Consider the following 17,896-nt stretch of genomic DNA (forward strand, 5'->3'; position numbering starts at 1 on the left):
CAGATTTTACAGTAGATAGAGATGTTAATGGATGTACTTTGAACGTGTTCTTTATTTTCTAATAGGCGAAGCGTGCTAATAACATAAAACGTATTCCTATACCTACTACATGCTGTCACGTGACTCACGTGCATGTATTATGTAAACAGTTCCCCTTCCCCCTTATTTCAGCTATTTATTTTGTTCTTTTCCTACATGTGAGTTTCTTGAATAGAAAAAAAGGGACAAAACACTGTCAATAAATAAAACTCCTTTGAAGGTTTTAATTAAAATGAATAGGCAATATCTCGTTATTGTACAATTTGACCAATGTAAACTTTTTAAAAAGTTGTCTGAGTGGGTACCTCAATCTCACCTATTTTAGCTGCCAAGCAGCTTACTTTGTAAGTGGAAGGGTAAGATAAGGAAGTGATAAATAAAGGACAAGAAGGCTTAACATCTTAGTCCTCCAGAATGGCATCGGTATCAATTCATAAGTGGTAACGCTATTGACACGTATTTTTTGTGTTGCATATTAACATGTTACACGATGCTGATCCCAGACGAGGGAGGACGAGACATTACCAATATCACTTACCATCTGGTGGGCCGTCAAGTAGTTTGCTATTTCAGATACATAATAATACCTTTTCTTTCTATTTTAGAATTTCATCCTTAGAAGTCAATTAAAAAATTAAAAGTAGAAGCAGTAGTGCGTATATAACTCAATCGATAACTATTTAAAAATAATAATAGCGATATAATAATGAAAAGTTTGATTTTCATCGATTCATCTAAAAGCAAACCAAACCGGAGGGACTCGGTTCACGGCTCAAGTTTAATTGACTTTCAAGATTTTTAATTACGAACTTGAGAAAAGATACACCGACGCCGACGGGGTAACTGTAGACGCCATTTGTAACGGAAAATTTTACAATTGGCAAAGAAAAAAGTAGATTTCTCATTCAGTCCATAGGATTTTTAATGAATAAAGTTTCTTGTGTACTGCGCTTTGTTTTGTTAAAGACAACAAAGCACTTTAAAGGGCAATAAATTGAGAATCAGTGACGTCAAGAATTGTCATCAACATGAGATTATTTTAAGAAAATACATATGTTTTTCTTCTATTTAAAAAAGGCTCAATATATGGTAGGTTATTTTTATTAAGTACTTACAAACATTACTGTCATGAAGCTAGGAGTTACATACAAGATGCAGCAGAAAGGAGAAGGGCCGGCATATTCGATGTACGACCAATTCTTTAGCTGGCAGTTTCCGGTCGTATCACTATATATATATATATATATATATATATATATATATATCTTACACTGTGGCTGTTCAATTAATTGATATTTGGGCAAAAGTATTACAAATTCTTCCACAAATATTGGAGTCTCGTCACGCGTATCGAATAGCAAGGAAGGGACGCATAAATGAGGTACCTATAACCTAAAAATCAAGCTTTTTTTTTCGGACTACTCTAATGCTGTCGGCCGCAGCTGGCCTTTACAGCTTCACCTGACGTTAGGGGGCGAGTGCAGATGGCACTCCAAACCCGCGGAAGGACTTATGGAGCGGCTGAAGGTCAACTCCTGCCTGACGGATACGACTTTAGTCTGAGGGCACCACTAGGGGTTCGAACCTCGGCTCAGGCCGTCGTAATTTCGATCCCCGTTTGAATTGGACGGGAGATCGATTGGAGGGGGGACAGGGGATCGATCGGAGAGGGAAAAATCAAGCATGTATCGAAAACAGCGGGAGTTGGCGGCTACAATCAGTCGTTTTCTCTCGGTCCAATTGCTACCAAGTCATAGTTAAACCAGTGGCACTCAATGAGGAAATAGCCATTATTATTGCTAAAAGTTGCATATAGATGGCGTGATTGGTATCGATGGAATTCTTCATAGTTTTGCAAACGTTTTAAAAAACAAAACTGTGTTTTCAAAATAGTTTAATCCATTTTTAAAAAAATATATATACATGTTAAAATGAAATAATGCGTTTAGAAAAGTAATTTTCATATATTTACTCATTTTGTTATTTTCCAGTACTTAATTACACTTTAATCAGTGCTAATACGGGGCTCAATGTTTTCAAAATGCTTTGATAGATGGCATTGTTGTCATTTGTATCGGCCTAATTAAATGTCTTTTTTATATTTTCCAATAATAAGCACTTAATATATTATTATTGTAAATTAAACATATAAAAAAAGTTTAAGTAAATTAAAAATAGCCGAACAAGCAAATAATACTATTTCCAATAATACTTATGTATGAAGTGTTGTCATATTAAAAATAAATACATGTATTATCGATTTTTTTTAATAATCGATAACAGGATTTTATTACAGCGCATTATTCGATGATGCTTTTAATGAGTCGTTGTGAACAGTAAATTTTCATTATTTTGTATTAAGTATAGCAGTATTCCGTTTCAAAGAACGGAATATAGTAGTACATTATTAGTGTCGTTGGTTATTTACATTTGTACTGAAAAATCGATTACATAATAATTTAAAATATCGAGTACGAATCGTAGCTGTCTTCGAATACTGGCAACTGGTAAGATTAAAATAGTTTAAAAAAAAAGAGAGAAATCGACCCTAACTCGAATACCATAAAGTTTATTTTCCTTTCTCATTAATATCATAGCAGTTTGTTTTTAACTTGCGTATGACTCTGTGGTATGATGTTTAACGTGTATTGTTATTGTACGGTGCATACATTTCAAAAATTATATTTTAATGTAGGTACAAACATTTCTTTCATACATTTCATACATGTCAAAAATTATCTTTTAATGTAGGTACATACATTTCTTTCATACATTTCATACATGTCAAAAATATCTTTTAATGTAGGTACATACATTTATTTCATACATTTCATACATTTCAAAAATGAACTTTTTATGTAGGTACATACATTGTTTTCATACATCTCATACATTTCAAAAATTATATTTTAATGTACATACATTTCTTTCATACATTTCATACATTTCAAAAATGAACTCTTTATGTAGGTACATACATTTCTTTCATACATCTCATACATTTCAAAAATTATATTTTAATGTAGGTACATACATTACTTTCATACATTTCAAAAATTATATTTTAATGTAGGTACATACATTTCTTTCATACATTTCATACATGTCAAAAATTATCTTTTAATGTAGGTACATACATTTCAAAAATTTCATACAATACATTTCTTTCATACATTTCAAAAATTATCTTTTAATGTAGGTGCATACATTTCACACATTTCAAAAATTTCATACAATACGTTTCTTTCATACATTTCAAAAAGTATTTTTTAATGTAGGTACATAACACCCCATGTCAGACCCCTTATATTTTGAAGAAACTTAAAAATAATGCCAAAAATATTAGATGAATATATTTTTAATACGAATATTGTTTTATTTTTGTTCATCAACTTTATCCCTCACTAACAATACTAGTAGTAGTACATAACCTGGTTTATACCGCTAAAGATATTGAAAGATATACGAGTAATTCAGAATGTTATCAAGTTCAAAATAAGCACACATTACTTGCTTAGATAACAGAGTAATATTACTAGTAATAAAAACATTTGTAATACCCATATGTATACTACGTATGTATAGTAAGTACTTACGCTGCGGCGCCGTGAGACTCGTCTAAGTACTTCATCTACTCATCTACGCGCGGTAACCGCGCCGACCGACCAATAGGATAGCGCCTCTCGTGTTTCCAGAAAGTTCGCTCCTAACGGACGATATAGTAGTAAGGCAATGAGTGTCCCAGTGATATCATTATAATATTTTCTCGTTAAATTTTATTGTAATATACACAATTTCGCACTAAATAATGTGTTACCCCGTTACACATTTCTAATAATGAAAAACCTAGACCGACCCTGTTCACTTAATCTTACAAGATCTGACTTTAAAAATTACGATATCCTCATATAGCCTTTCATTTCCCCTTTCAATACTTTTTCGCATTAAAAAGTAGCCTTTCTCAGGGTCTACATTATCTGTCTACCAAATTTCAATTAAATCAGTTCAGTAGTTTTGGCGTGAAAGCGAGACAAACAGACAGACTGAGTTACTTTAGCATTTATAATATTTGTAAGAATATCGCTATTAAAAATAGGGGTTGGTGAAAGACGGGTGAAAATTTAGGCGTGTATGTATTTTCAATGTAACATTATAAATAAATAAAAAATTGTCCATAATACAAAAAAATATTTTTTCGGGGTAGGCCACCCCTATGACTTAGGGGTATAAAAAATAGATAACAACCCTACCTCAGACCTGGGAAGTATACATATCAAATTTCATCAAAATGTGGGAGAAATATGGCAACTAACACTGTGATACAAAATTTATATATAAGATATAGCGGAATTCTCATTAGGTAAAAGAGGGGTACATCGTAGAATACATGAGGTATATACCAGTAAATTAATTGTAGCTAAAATCAGTCTCATACATATAACGATTGAAATAAAAAATCGTATAGCCCGATTTTGATACGTACGAGTATAAATGTATCAAAATCAGGCTATACGTATAGCGCAGACGCGTTACAACATATCAAAAAAAATAGGCATGGAATGTAAAATAAACCATAAAACAATAGGTATATACATTGGCACATAAGCCATATCTGCAGAGTGTCGGCTAACGATATTATACCTACACATTTACATTGAATCTTGAATCGTCCCTAATGAGGTACACGATACAGTTACCTACATATCTATTATATACATATCTTTGCAAAACAGATGTCATGTAGACTGAATTCACTGCCATCTATTTTCATGCTTTGTTACTAAGCACCCACTAGTAATCCGAACTGCTTCAGATCTAGCGACATCTAGCGGCTACGGTGGCGAAATAAAATAGCCCGAAGAATAGCCCGAGTTAGGAAGGAACCATTTTCTTGTATGGGATGGGGTATCTGTATGTAATATTATGTTATCTGTGGTTAAACCATATGTGAGCTGATAGCACGAATATTGAAAAAAAGGATCAGTGAATTCCTCTCACTCTAAAATTTGTAAGATGTTAGTATATTCGTATATGCTATTTTAATTAAATAAAATTGTCAGATGACTTAAATGTAGAGGGATACACGTCGGCTAAAAGTATTGAATTATAATATTGTCAATTTTGCATTCCATAAGATAGAGCTTATGCACCAGTTTAAAGTCCATTTCAGTAACGCAACTGCTGACCCGGCAAACGTTGTTTTCCATGTAAATTAATATCGCTATTGAAAACAGTGGCTGGTGGTAGTAGCTTGAAAATTTATAAATGTATATTTCATGACACATTATAAAAAAATAAAAATTGTACAAAATATAAATATTAAAATTTTCTGGTATAAGGGAATCTGGTATACCCTTATCACCTAGGGGTATAAAAATTAATAACAACCTATTGTCAAACCTACCGTGTATATTATAAAATTTCATCAAAATCAGTTAAGCCCTTTTGGTGAAGTATGGCAGCTAATACTGTAGGTATATCATATCATATAGTAGGTATAGAATATCATAGTTAACCTACTGTGATATTCTAGCAATTTCAACCTAAGGAAATGAAATGAAATCTTCAACCCAATCTCGGAACTGCAGCTGAATTTCACTAAGCTTCAAAACACAACGGGAGGAAATTTAGATCACCTAGACTTGTGAGCTTGCAGACCATAACTTCAACATCTATTCTAAGGTATCAATTCGTTACCCATTCCTTTACAAATATATAAATATTTATAATGGTAATAGTAATCAGAAAAGCTAGATTAGGTTTTATATATTTTATTAGTCGCGCAAATAAAAACTAAAATCGAGTTTAATATTAGGCACACAGAAGAAAACAATTTAAAATGAGGTCATGTTGAAAATACCAGCCACATTGGAAAATCCACTTTGAGCTCTCAAGTTGCCAGTGTACAAGCGCTTAAAATGTTCATCCGCAACCCGAACAGGCGGAGGCCTGACTATGGATATGGGTTGTGGATATACTAATGGTATAAATGGAATTCCAGAACTGTCAGGAGTCACTTTAAATATAACTTTGCAAGACCTGTGGAGATGACCACCGCCGGCTAAATGGTTCATTTTAACTGTAGAATTATAATAGCTGGTTTTTATGACTATATTAAATAGTGATGTCACTTGGAAATAAACTTGTCATTTGTAAAAAAAAAGAGACTCCTTGCATAAAATTTACCTACATATAAAAAAAATAGTATTTATGTTTAATATATCATGTATCAGTAAAGTAGCAGTAAAGTATCCATCCAAACAAACTTTTGCATTTATAATATTAGTAAGATTTTAACCTATCTCATATATTTTGTTCGATTTCTGATGCAAAGCGATTACTCAAGCCAACGAAATTGATTTAGCAAGCGATAAATTTCATTCAATGGCAACACTATTTACTCCGTGAAACGTAATTGTTAAGGTAGTGTTCAAAAGGAGTTGTATCCAGAGCAGTAAAGCATATTAAAAAAATTGTATAATGTAATAAATAATAATAAAAGAAAATGGAACTTTTGATTGCATTTAGGGTCAACTACATTTTGGGGAAAGCAAATCTGATTTCTGGCAATACTGACTGTCATTCATAGATTATTAAAATAGTCGTTTCTTGTTTTCCCACCAAAGATAAAAGAAACTCAGTGAATAAAATATAAAGTTTAAAAAGTGTTATATTTAAAATATTTAAATAAGTATGTTTCAATAAGTAGTTATAATGTCTTTTTCATTTGGAACGACGTCAAGTGCTCCAGCCACTTCGGGACTCACTGGAGGTTTCAATTTTGGAAAGTAAGTTCCTATATCCTTTTACTTTTGTGTAGAGTAGTGACTATTTAAAAAAATATAACATACAAACCTCCTTATGCATTTAAAAAAATGGTAATCGGTTTTCAAATAATTCATTATAATATAACCTCAAAATTTGCAACAAATACATTCTGCATTACAGACCTGCTACTCCGGGATTTGGTCTTGGTTCTACGACAACTCAGCCCTCTACCGGTTTATTTGGGACTCCTGCGACCTCTGCGCCTACTTTTGGCACCGGTACACCTGCCTTTGGCGCCACAGCTACTCCAGCATTTGGGGCAGCGTCAGCAACTCCTGCTTTCGGTGCAACGTCAACTGCCCCTTCCTTTGGGACGTCGGCTACGCCAGCTTTTGGGGCTAGTTCTGTAGCTCCTACATTTGGTTCAACAACAACACCAGCATTTGGGACCACAACAGCTGCTCCAGCATTTGGTACAACATTCGGTGCAACATCTGCACCTACTTTTGGTAAATACTATAATTATTTCACTAAATTATACAAGTGTACAAAATCCTGAATTTTGTACATAATTTTAGAAATTGTAATACCAAAGACAGATACATAGATAGACATCTGAAACTAAGTAGATTATAGATGACCAGACCATCAGGTGGTCAGGTCGTCAGCCTGTTTGCTATACCAATTACAAAAAGTGGTTATTATATCTGGTAACTGAATTAACACATTATTTTTAGGTTCAACAACAACACCGGCATTTGGCACAACCACCAATTTATCCCTGGGCACTGGACTTGGTACTGGTGGCCTGAATTTTGGTGCTGGAACTAATACTTCTACAGCTGCTACAGGTATTACCTATTATATATTACATTAATTTTTTTGATAAATATAAGAGTCAGAGAGAGTAAAAAGTGTGTTTTGTCAACAGTATATTTATAGATATATTGTATGTTTACATTAGGTATACTAGGTATTACACTATTTTGGCAGATGGCCTACTCTCATGCTTTAATGATATGTGCATGAAACATGTATATATATTTATATTTTATTAAGATCTATTTATCTAGTTTGGTCATGAAAATGTATCAAATAGACAGACACTATCACTGATAAAATATTAGTACAAATTTTAAAATAAAGTTTTGACTAAACCATAATTCATTCATTTGATGGTATGTACATATGTGTATGTATTATATCTACTTTAGTCATAACACAAGCTCGGCTTACCTTGGGGGTTAAATGGCATTGTGTGATTGTAATTGTCCAGGGATATTATTATTATTATAATAAATTATGAATTTGTTGTTCAGGCCTGTCATTTGGGACCACAACTACAGCAGCAGCTAGTACAGGTCTCGGTGGCTTGGGAGGTTTTGGATTTGCTTCCACATCAACACCAAGCACAGGCCTAGGCTTGTTTGGAGCAACTAGCACAGCAACAACATCTACCAGTTTCTTGGGTAATTATTTGTTATAACTTTTGCACCTTTGTTTTTTAAGCAATATGTATATCATTGTTAATATTAATTTTTAAAAAATAATAATTATCACAAAATATGGAAAAAATATGGTTAATTTCTAAACATGTAATTGCAACACTTTTATTAGTTCATGGCTGTCTTTATGTTAGCAAGTAATGGTGTAATAAATATAGGAAGTTGTATGAATTGGCTCATTGATCACTGAATTAAATAAAACAAAAGTAATAAGCTGTGTTAACAAAAAACAACAAATCCCTGTAGTATTTTTAAATAACATAATGCAAAAATTTACAGTTAATAAATTAAAATATATATTGTTTGCAATTTCTATTAACTGTTTGGGAGTTGCTGTGGAGAGCTAAGTTGTGTGGTTCTAAATTGCAACATTTAAATGGATCATACATTATTGTAAATTTGAGGTTTTCTATCACTTCAAATAGGAATTGGTGCTAACATAATGATGGCCTTGTTCTCTTTAGTAACAATGTAACAATTTTCAGTGTCATGCAACCTCACCAGACTTCCCCTTATGCAAACCCCTTTGTTCCAATCACACAAACCTTCCAAATGATAACACCTTATATGCGATGCCTAGAAGCAGGTCCCAAATCGAATTTTGAAATAAGTCCTATTAAATGTGATGTTAATGCCAAGTATGCATTAAGAAATTCCAAAAGGGATCAATATCATACTATCATGCCATCCTCTGGTGAGAGTTTATATAATTTGTACAGTAAAATCTAATTCGTATTTTGTTACTAAAACATTATTGAAGTTTTATATTCATTTTAAATTTTATACAAGTCTGCCAAGTAAAATCGAGATTTTAGCTCATATAGACAAACCTATTTAATAATTTGTATTACATTATTGTCTGTAGTTATTATTTATAAAAAGTTTGGCAGTAATTAAGTATTGTCTAGTTTATTATATAGAATATTTGCTTTAAATGTCACCTATGATAGTTAAATTTGAAATAAAATATATAGATAGATAAAAAATATGTTATATATGAATGTACCTGAAGTGCTGAAGCACACATAATACAAAATTAAGATAAAATAAAACAAAAGGAATATGTAATGTCAACTATAACATGCAATGTGTGTAACTGCATTCTGTAACAGTGCAAATAGGCACAAATATCCAATAGCTTTTAATATAGTAGAAGAAAATTGTTTAGTTTTTAGTTATCATGCTATAATAAGTATATATATTTACAGTCAATTTGTCCTATTTTAATAATTTTAAATTGTTCATAATGTTTCTCTTGCAGGGGCAAAATTAGGCACAACTACTGCTACTGGAACACAGCCATCAATTTCAGGTAATTATTTATAAAAATAATAACATATTGTTGAGAAATAACATCTAGATGTAGTAAACAACTTCTTGGTAGTGGAATGTTAAAATTCTTCAATATAACTCCTAAATAAATATACTCATAAAATACAGATGGGTTAAACAGTGGCTTCCTAATCTGTTGAATATATAAACCCTACACTTGACATGCCCATAGAATATGTGTAATTTATATAATCAACAATGTTTAAGCCACTAACAAGCATCTCTGCACTTCCCGAAGGTTGATGGCTAGAAAATACATATATATATTTTTTTTTCGGCCTATAGCATTAGGTTTTCCTTTCGTATCATTATTTATTGGTTAATAAAGCTGAAATATATAAATAAATATATGAATTATTGAAATAGCAGGTAAATACTAACCTTCATGGTCAGTCAAAAAGATACAAAAAGTAATATAAATATATTTTTTGTTCTGTATAGCTGCACCAAGTTTTGGTTTGGGTGGTGTAACGCCAGCAGCTGGTGTTGGCACTGGCAACACCGCAGATGCAAAAAGTAAGTACTTATACATTTCAAGCTGCTTCACAACTGAAATAATCGAGTTATTATATGGTCTATATCCTTCCTGGATAAATGGGATATCCAACTAATCAGTACTACCAGAGATATCCAAACATCTTAAATCTCTACCACTTCTTCCTCTTTATACCTTTAGCTTTATCAATTATAATATTTAGCATTCCTAGTACAAGATTTGCTCACATAAGCATTACATGGAGTATATCACCAATTAACACTAAACTAAGCAAATTTTATTGAATCTGAATCACTAATGAAATTAATATTATTTTTTATTCTAGCCGAGTCCCCAAAGCAAACAAAACTTCCAAATGAAATATCCACTACAGTGGACTCCTTCAAGGAGTTTGTGAAGAAACAAAAGTCCCTAAGCTCTGAGGTCATGCGTGTTTCAATCAAACCATTGCACACGGTATGTATAAATATGATATAATTATTATACAATCACTCAAATACATTTACTCCTTGTACATAATGTATAAATAACCAGACATGTATAATTTAGGGTCGTAACCGAGAATCGAATCGTCATAATATTGGCGTTAAGTGTTATCCGCATTTCGCGTGATGAATGAAAGGAATCTCCTCCCTCATATCTGTTTCCTAATTTATTATAGTCTGTGTACATTGTCAAAAAAAAAATTATACGTTACCGATACGATAACGATACGATTACCGAACATGTGTTATAGTAATAATATAGTATTAGTTACATCATGGTATTGGGCCTAGGCCTATAATGATACATGTGCAAATAAATAAATAAATGTCGTCAGATGGACCGTATGCTTGTTTGCCACCATCATGGTATAAAAAAAACTAGTTAAAGTCAAATGTGGCAGGTGTCACGAGAGGCGGAGGCTACGTTGCGGTTGGCGCTGTCGCTGGGTAGTGAGGTGGCGCGTGGTCGGGCGCAATCTCGTCGGCTGAGATCTTCTGCCGCCGGCGCGCTCGCTGCCGCTGAGGATGCTGCCGCTGCCGCTGCGGCAGGTACATCTGAAATGTTTTTTTTATAGCATAAGCCTAAATTTCGTGAATTCTCTGCCTTGTGCAAGTAATGTACATTTTTTTATAACACATTTTCGCGAAACACGCAAAGAAAGAATATACTAATCCTTCAGTCTATGGACAATAAGGGTATACTTTATAAAAAAGTATTTCAACTCAGACTCTGTTCATGAGTTGCAATACTTTTTTTTCTGGACAGTAGTCTATGGTGCTGTTCATTTACTGACACTTATGCCATGCCATTCCACTTACATAATCACTATATATTATAATACAATTTTCACTTCAGGTATAGAGCTAGAAAGTACTCCACCGCCTATCTACGTGAAGGAACTAATATCGGAGTTGGAACAGCAATTAATAACGTTCAGAAGGCAAATGGACGTGGCTGACAAACAAATGCAGTCATCACCCAAATTGCTGACTGAACAAGGTAGGTTATTTTTTTTATTATTATTTCGGGTTTCGTAATTGATAAATGACAGCCACGATGGTATAGCGGTTTAGCACACCGCGTTACTCGGGTAATCCGGGTTCGATCGCCCGGTGCAAATATTTTTATTTATGAGTATAATTGTTTATGTTGGGCTGAGTGTTTTCTATGTATTGTTATGTACATACAGTATTTACAAAAAATATTTTTGTCTAGTAATCATCTCTAGTCTAGACTAGATGGCGCAGCGTGAATTGTCCAAAATTGATTTTGCAGTTTAATATGCGTTTAAAGTTAACCTTAATTTGTTTGGAAAATAGATGTGTTTTTTACATAGGAGAATATAATTTTAATTAGTAAATTATCAGTAAAAAAATAGTAAAAGCTCTACATATTTCAAATTTCATTAAATAAAACATATTGTACAAAACTAGCCGTTCCTTCGTCTTCAAAAACCTTATGTTTTTGAAGACGAAGGAACGGCTAGTAATTACGTCGTACGTCGTACGTCATAATTATTACGACTTGCAAGAAGTTCCGTTATATAGTGTTGACTTAATTACTGGTTGCCACAGTATGCATAACTTTTTTATTTTGTTTAAAATGACAATAAAACAGGTTATTATCTATATGTATTGCAATATATATTGCAATCCGTTCAATTAGTCATGAAAAAGTAACAAAGGCACAGACAGCAATAGCAAAGCAAACAATAAATATAAATAAAAAAGTGGTCTACTTTTTTTTTATGATATTTATTATTTGCTTATCAGAGATTTTTTTTAATGAATGATTATGGAATTTTGCATCCGCCTGCGCTAATGGATTACGCTGGCAGGGCACCAGTGGAAGATTATAGGATGAACATGAGGTCAGGCCTGTTTGGCCCATCGTGACAATTCTCCAGCAATTTATCACGATGGTTTCCATGGGGGAACCGCGTGGTCAACATGACTTGGTACATTGCTAGCAATGGAGTAATCATTTCACATTACTAACAATCACTTTCACCCCTATTTTTCAGAGTTGACATTAGGAATCCGGCGTATGCATGAATCGCTAGTGGCCTTGGCTGGGCGGCTGCAAGCGGTGCATACACAGGTGGAGGGTCAAAAAGAACAGTATCTCAATCTACGCAAGTACATCTTGAAAGATCCTACGAATGTGTTCGAGACACCATCACGTGAGTATTGTGACAAATTATTAGAGAACTCTTATCATTATTGTTAGAATTCACTTGTATAGTTACATTCTTATCAACTGAAGTAGCTAGTTGAACTAGACAGTATGGTGATAGAAAATTGTGGCATGCATTATGTGGCCGAAAATGAGTGATACAGTATTCTATTCATATGATTAAATGACTTTGACATAATGTAATCTTTCTGCTGTATGGACTTCTTCTAAAATAGTGGAATATGACTCTTAGTGTGTTGTTTCTACACTAAATGCATATGAAACTTTAAATGTAGGATTACTACTTTAGTACTCCTACATTTAAAATTTCATTTATTTGTATAGATAAATGTGGTAATAATATATATATGTACATATTTGTATTTATAGCAATTAACAGTATACAAATGTCTTTCACAGCCAATAATAGCCTCGATCAAATATTGAAGGATGCTGAAGGTTCCAAGAAGAGAATAAAAACAGGCAACATGAGTGAAGTTAGTTTCGGTAGTGCCGTTCTATCGGATCCCCGAGCTGTTTTAGGTAAAAGAAATATATAATACTAGCTGATGCAGCAATTATTGTTATGTTATTATATAAATTAAAACGCTATTATAAATGGTGGTTCATGATAAAAGCGTGAAAATTGAGGGTTATATGTATTTTTAATACCACATTTAGAGGTATGAAAAGTAGATAGCAGCTGATTCTTAGACCTACTGAAAATGCATATGAAATTTCATAAAAATCAGCCTTTTTCTTAAGTATGGTAATTAATATTGTGCCACGAGGATTTTATATATAAGATGTGACTAGAATAGCATACAAGCTAACAGCCTCTCTTATTGTAAGTGGCAATTGTCGCCGTCATATGATGTCATTATGTCACATAATTCTTCACGCTTCACGCCTTCTATATATATAAATAAATTTGTATGCTTTTCACAGGAAACATACAGCAGTTGGCTGGACCAACGCCATTCAGTTATCTTGGAAACACACTATCTCCATTTCCTGGGGCTGACGCAAGTGGTATGTTTCATTTATTTACATTTACATAGTTTTCATTCTATTCTCATCATCATCATCGCAACCCGGAAGACGTCCACTGCTGGACATAGGCCTCCCCCCAAGATCTTCACGACGATCGGTCCTGCGCTGCTCGCATCCAATGCCTTCCAGCGATCTTGACCAGATCGTCGGTCCACCTTGCTGGAGGCCTTCCCACGCTGCGTCTTCCGGTCCGCGGTCGCCACTCGAGGACTTTACTGCCCTAACGGCCATCTGTCCTACGAGCTATGTGCCCTGCCCATTGCCACTTCTACTTAGTATATATTCTTTTATTTATATTTATACTTCTTACATAGTTTCTATTCTATTCTATTTTCCAGGCCCTGGCTGGCAGCCCCAACAGCAACCTATATCAAACACATCATTGAATGTCTCCAGTTTTGGCGTTGCTCCAGCCACAGAAACTAGCACTTTCCAGCTTCAGAAACCACCGGGCAAGCGTGGGAAACAATGATATTGGCGATAAACGCTGACAAACAGCGGATAATAAATTATATGTACTAAAAGACAATTGAACTATTTTGTGCTTAATATAACGGATACTAATTACTAGTACATTCCGTGGACAATCAATTTGTAGTGTCATGGATGATCAATAATAATATCAGGGTATAAAATTTTAAAATTATGTGATTGTTATAATCCTATATTGTTGTAATCGTTCAGTGATACATGATTAGCCTTTAACATAATAAGAAGGAAGATGTTAGTCTGCTATAACATACACAAGCAGCTGGGTGTAGTACAGTAATTCCCCCTATAACACGGTAGATTAGTTCCGCGTTATAGGAGTATTCCTGTATAACGGGGTTTAAATCGAATAGTTAGAATAAACTATATTAAGAACGAAATATATACGTTTTATTAAAATCTGAATTAAACTATGAACATTCTAAATAAAAAAACTTATGCATATGTAAACTAAAAAGTCTAATTATGAACTATACAAAACCAATCATCATAATCAACATGAACAAATTATTATAAATGTCACAGTACAGAAATATAATATGGAAAATACCTGTGTTATAGCCTTACGTTAGTTTACGGGGAATTGAAATCCGCGTAATATGAAAATGCGTTCTAAGAGTATAGTGTTATATATATAAGGGGGATTACAGTATTTTATTTTGAACACTATTAATATAAGTTGTAAAGAACCACGAAAATAGTTTGAATTTTATTTTGTGGTTTCATTCTAACGTATTGGTATGATCTTTGTTGCATTAATATGTGGTTACAAAGGTTACAAAATACAAATTATCAGAAATATGTATTTTTACAAAACAGCACAAATTAATTAGTGAGTGAAAGCCAATAGATTGCGCTTAATAAATAAAGCATAAAACAAACTATAGAATAAGTACATGTTTTATGCATTTATAAAATGTATTCAAGACTCAAGTGCCAATAAGTCTGTCATATCTATAGTTAGTTCTGTCTGTCATATAGGTAAGTTCTATGAAAATATGACAGTTTATTTTTAATATTTAATTTGTATTTATACGAATGTAACTTACATAAACTTACAGTTACTTCTTAGACGATAGTCTTGGATTGTAGTACTCACATGGTACAAACATTTGTATGTTTGAGTCATTTGTGTATGTATTTGTCTGGATGTTTTTTATGAATGTTATGTATATTTATAAAAAAAATGTATTTAAATATTTCTATATTTTATAGAAACACGTCGATGTGTTCTGGATTATTATTAGTATTACTTTATAATTAAGATACGTATCTGTCTTTCTGTCTGTACGGATGTAAACTTAAGCTATGGATTTAGAATGATTACCTTTTTTTTTATGAAGTTGGACTTGAGTACTAGTCGCAAGCAAAGCTAGTAATGTAAGACTGTACTCATCTCTTCCTGCTTTCATATAGTTTTATGTTGTCTGACAACATTAGTGTGAAAAGGTGTATATTAGAATACATATGAATTTGACGGCCTTGGTGGTCTAGCTGTATACCACACCGCTGGTCGCGGGTTCGATTCCTCGCACGGCATAAACATTTATATTTATGAGTACGATTGTTTGTATGAGTCTGGATGTTTCTATGTACTATGTATTTACGAAAAGATATTGTATTTGAATCAGTTATCTAGTACCCATAACACAGCTTTAGCTAGCTTAACTTCGGTCTAGAGGGCGCTGTGTGAATTGTCCTGAGATTATTATATGAGGCAATTGTTAAAATTGAAAGATGATATTAAAATTAATTGTAAATGTAAAATTGGTTTGGTATCGTAATTGAAGTAGAATTTGTAAAAAGTCATCTGCTTACATCAGCGTCACTTGTTTTAGCCGCTAAGCAGCTTGTTAAGTTGGTTTCGGTTGAAGGGTGAAATAAGGCAGCAAAATTACATGATGAGGCATGACATCTTAGTCAGGCATCGCATGAGCAATGTTGCGTACGTCCCATGGTAACTTGATTTCCCGCAGTGCTGTTCATATACATATATGAAGATTACCACATACTGTCAGTAGGCTGTCAGCTTAATTAAGATTCCAATTATAATACGTAAAAACTATGAAATTTGATAAATAGCTTATTAGAGCCATCCCCATGATGGGACTTTCCGTCCCGGTGATGAGTTCCCTTAAGATAATAGAATAGTAAAGAAATAATGTGGGTGAGTTTGCGGCACTGCGTATTGTAACAATATCATTGTAATATAATAAATTTACAAATGTACTTACTATATTTATTTTAGCCTAGTGGTTTAGGATACTATCCCGCGGTTGTAGTATTGTTTCTCGCATAATGTGTACATGTTTATAAAGTATGATTGTCTCTTTGTTATTCTGATGTATACACACATTTGCATTGTGCGAACAAGACCCAAGAACAGCATCTAAATGTTGTTTTAGCAATTACTTTGTAACAACCTGTATATGTTGCGAAGCAATTGACACTCCCTTTGTTTGATATATTTAAAAATAATTACCAATTTACTTACATTTAAATAAACATTGTGCACGTATGATCTCTATTTGGGCTACGAAGCTTAAGCATGTCCAGCTCGTGGTTGTGAAGTACTTGTTTAAGGGAGCCTGCTTTAGGGGCTTCAAAAACTCGGATTTTTTCAGGGATTTTTATGAGAAGGAAAGAAATTTTGCCGAGGTGCCTCGAGTTGCATTTATCGTGCGGCGGGAAAGATGAAGGTTACAATTTCCATCTAAAACAGAAAATCCAAAAAAAAAATATTTCTCAATAGAATAGCTTCTAGTTAAATCATAAATTCAAAAAAATTTCGCAAATTGATACAAAAAAAATTGAAATCAGATTTTAGATTGTTTAAAAAGTGGGTTAATCTTAATAGTAGGGGGGGGGCCGGAATACTAAATTTGAAGTTTCTGAAGCGTCATGGGGGCCTTTTTGATTGTGAAGTAAATATAAATCATTAATTACGAATGTTAATTTTTAAATTAAGTAAAATATAGATATTTTTAGAAATCTAAGTATCATCATATACATCTATGTATGACGGGGACCTTAACGTTTGGAGGACATCAAAACGCTTAATTTAAATTATTTTCAATTATTATTTATTTAGAAATAACTCCTACAATTAATCTTTGGAAATTAAGAATGGCACTTTTCTTATTAAAAAGGAAAAGTTCATCGTTATTTGGAAGTAGATGAGGAAATCATCAAGCTTAACTTGCACAGATCACGAGAACGTGATACACGTTCAGCCGAAACTTCAGGTAATCTATGCAAATTAAGCTGGCAATCCTTTTCATCAGTATTAAAAAGTTTTCCGTTTTGTTCATAATATTTCTTCCGTGAGTTTCTTTAATTTATCACAATAATCAGGAACGACTCCTTTATTTAACTTTTTCGTCTATTTTGCGAGATTTTTAGGTTTTGTGCCTTTCGTCTGCTGATATTCCTATGACGTATCATAAATCATCTCAAACAATCCCTTCCCTTCTTCATGGTTAAGAAGTGGTCCAAAGTAGATTTAACCTCCTTTTTCTTTTGAACACTTAATAAATTTGAAAGGTGTGTGAAC

The 17,896-nt window shown here is 33.1% G+C and overlaps 1 protein-coding gene across 1 annotated transcript; it reads left to right on the top strand.

The window, feature by feature from the left end:
- Positions 1-6,714: 6,714 nt before the first annotated feature.
- Positions 6,715-16,535, top strand: LOC131842188 (nuclear pore complex protein Nup58). The gene is made up of 13 exons (XM_059190720.1): positions 6,715-6,827; positions 6,988-7,316; positions 7,545-7,658; positions 8,127-8,276; positions 9,574-9,624; positions 10,086-10,160; positions 10,466-10,596; positions 11,027-11,174; positions 11,482-11,625; positions 12,650-12,808; positions 13,222-13,344; positions 13,750-13,833; positions 14,193-16,535. Exons 1-13 carry the CDS (start codon positions 6,754-6,756, stop codon positions 14,324-14,326), a joined length of 1,716 nt encoding a protein of 571 aa, XP_059046703.1. The 5' UTR covers positions 6,715-6,753; the 3' UTR covers positions 14,327-16,535.
- Positions 16,536-17,896: the final 1,361 nt, after the last annotated feature.

This window comes from Achroia grisella, unplaced genomic scaffold, assembly GCF_030625045.1.
Source record: "Achroia grisella isolate CSIRO2021 unplaced genomic scaffold, CSIRO_AGI_Agris_v1 utg215, whole genome shotgun sequence".
NCBI classification, from domain to species: domain Eukaryota; kingdom Metazoa; phylum Arthropoda; class Insecta; order Lepidoptera; family Pyralidae; genus Achroia; species Achroia grisella.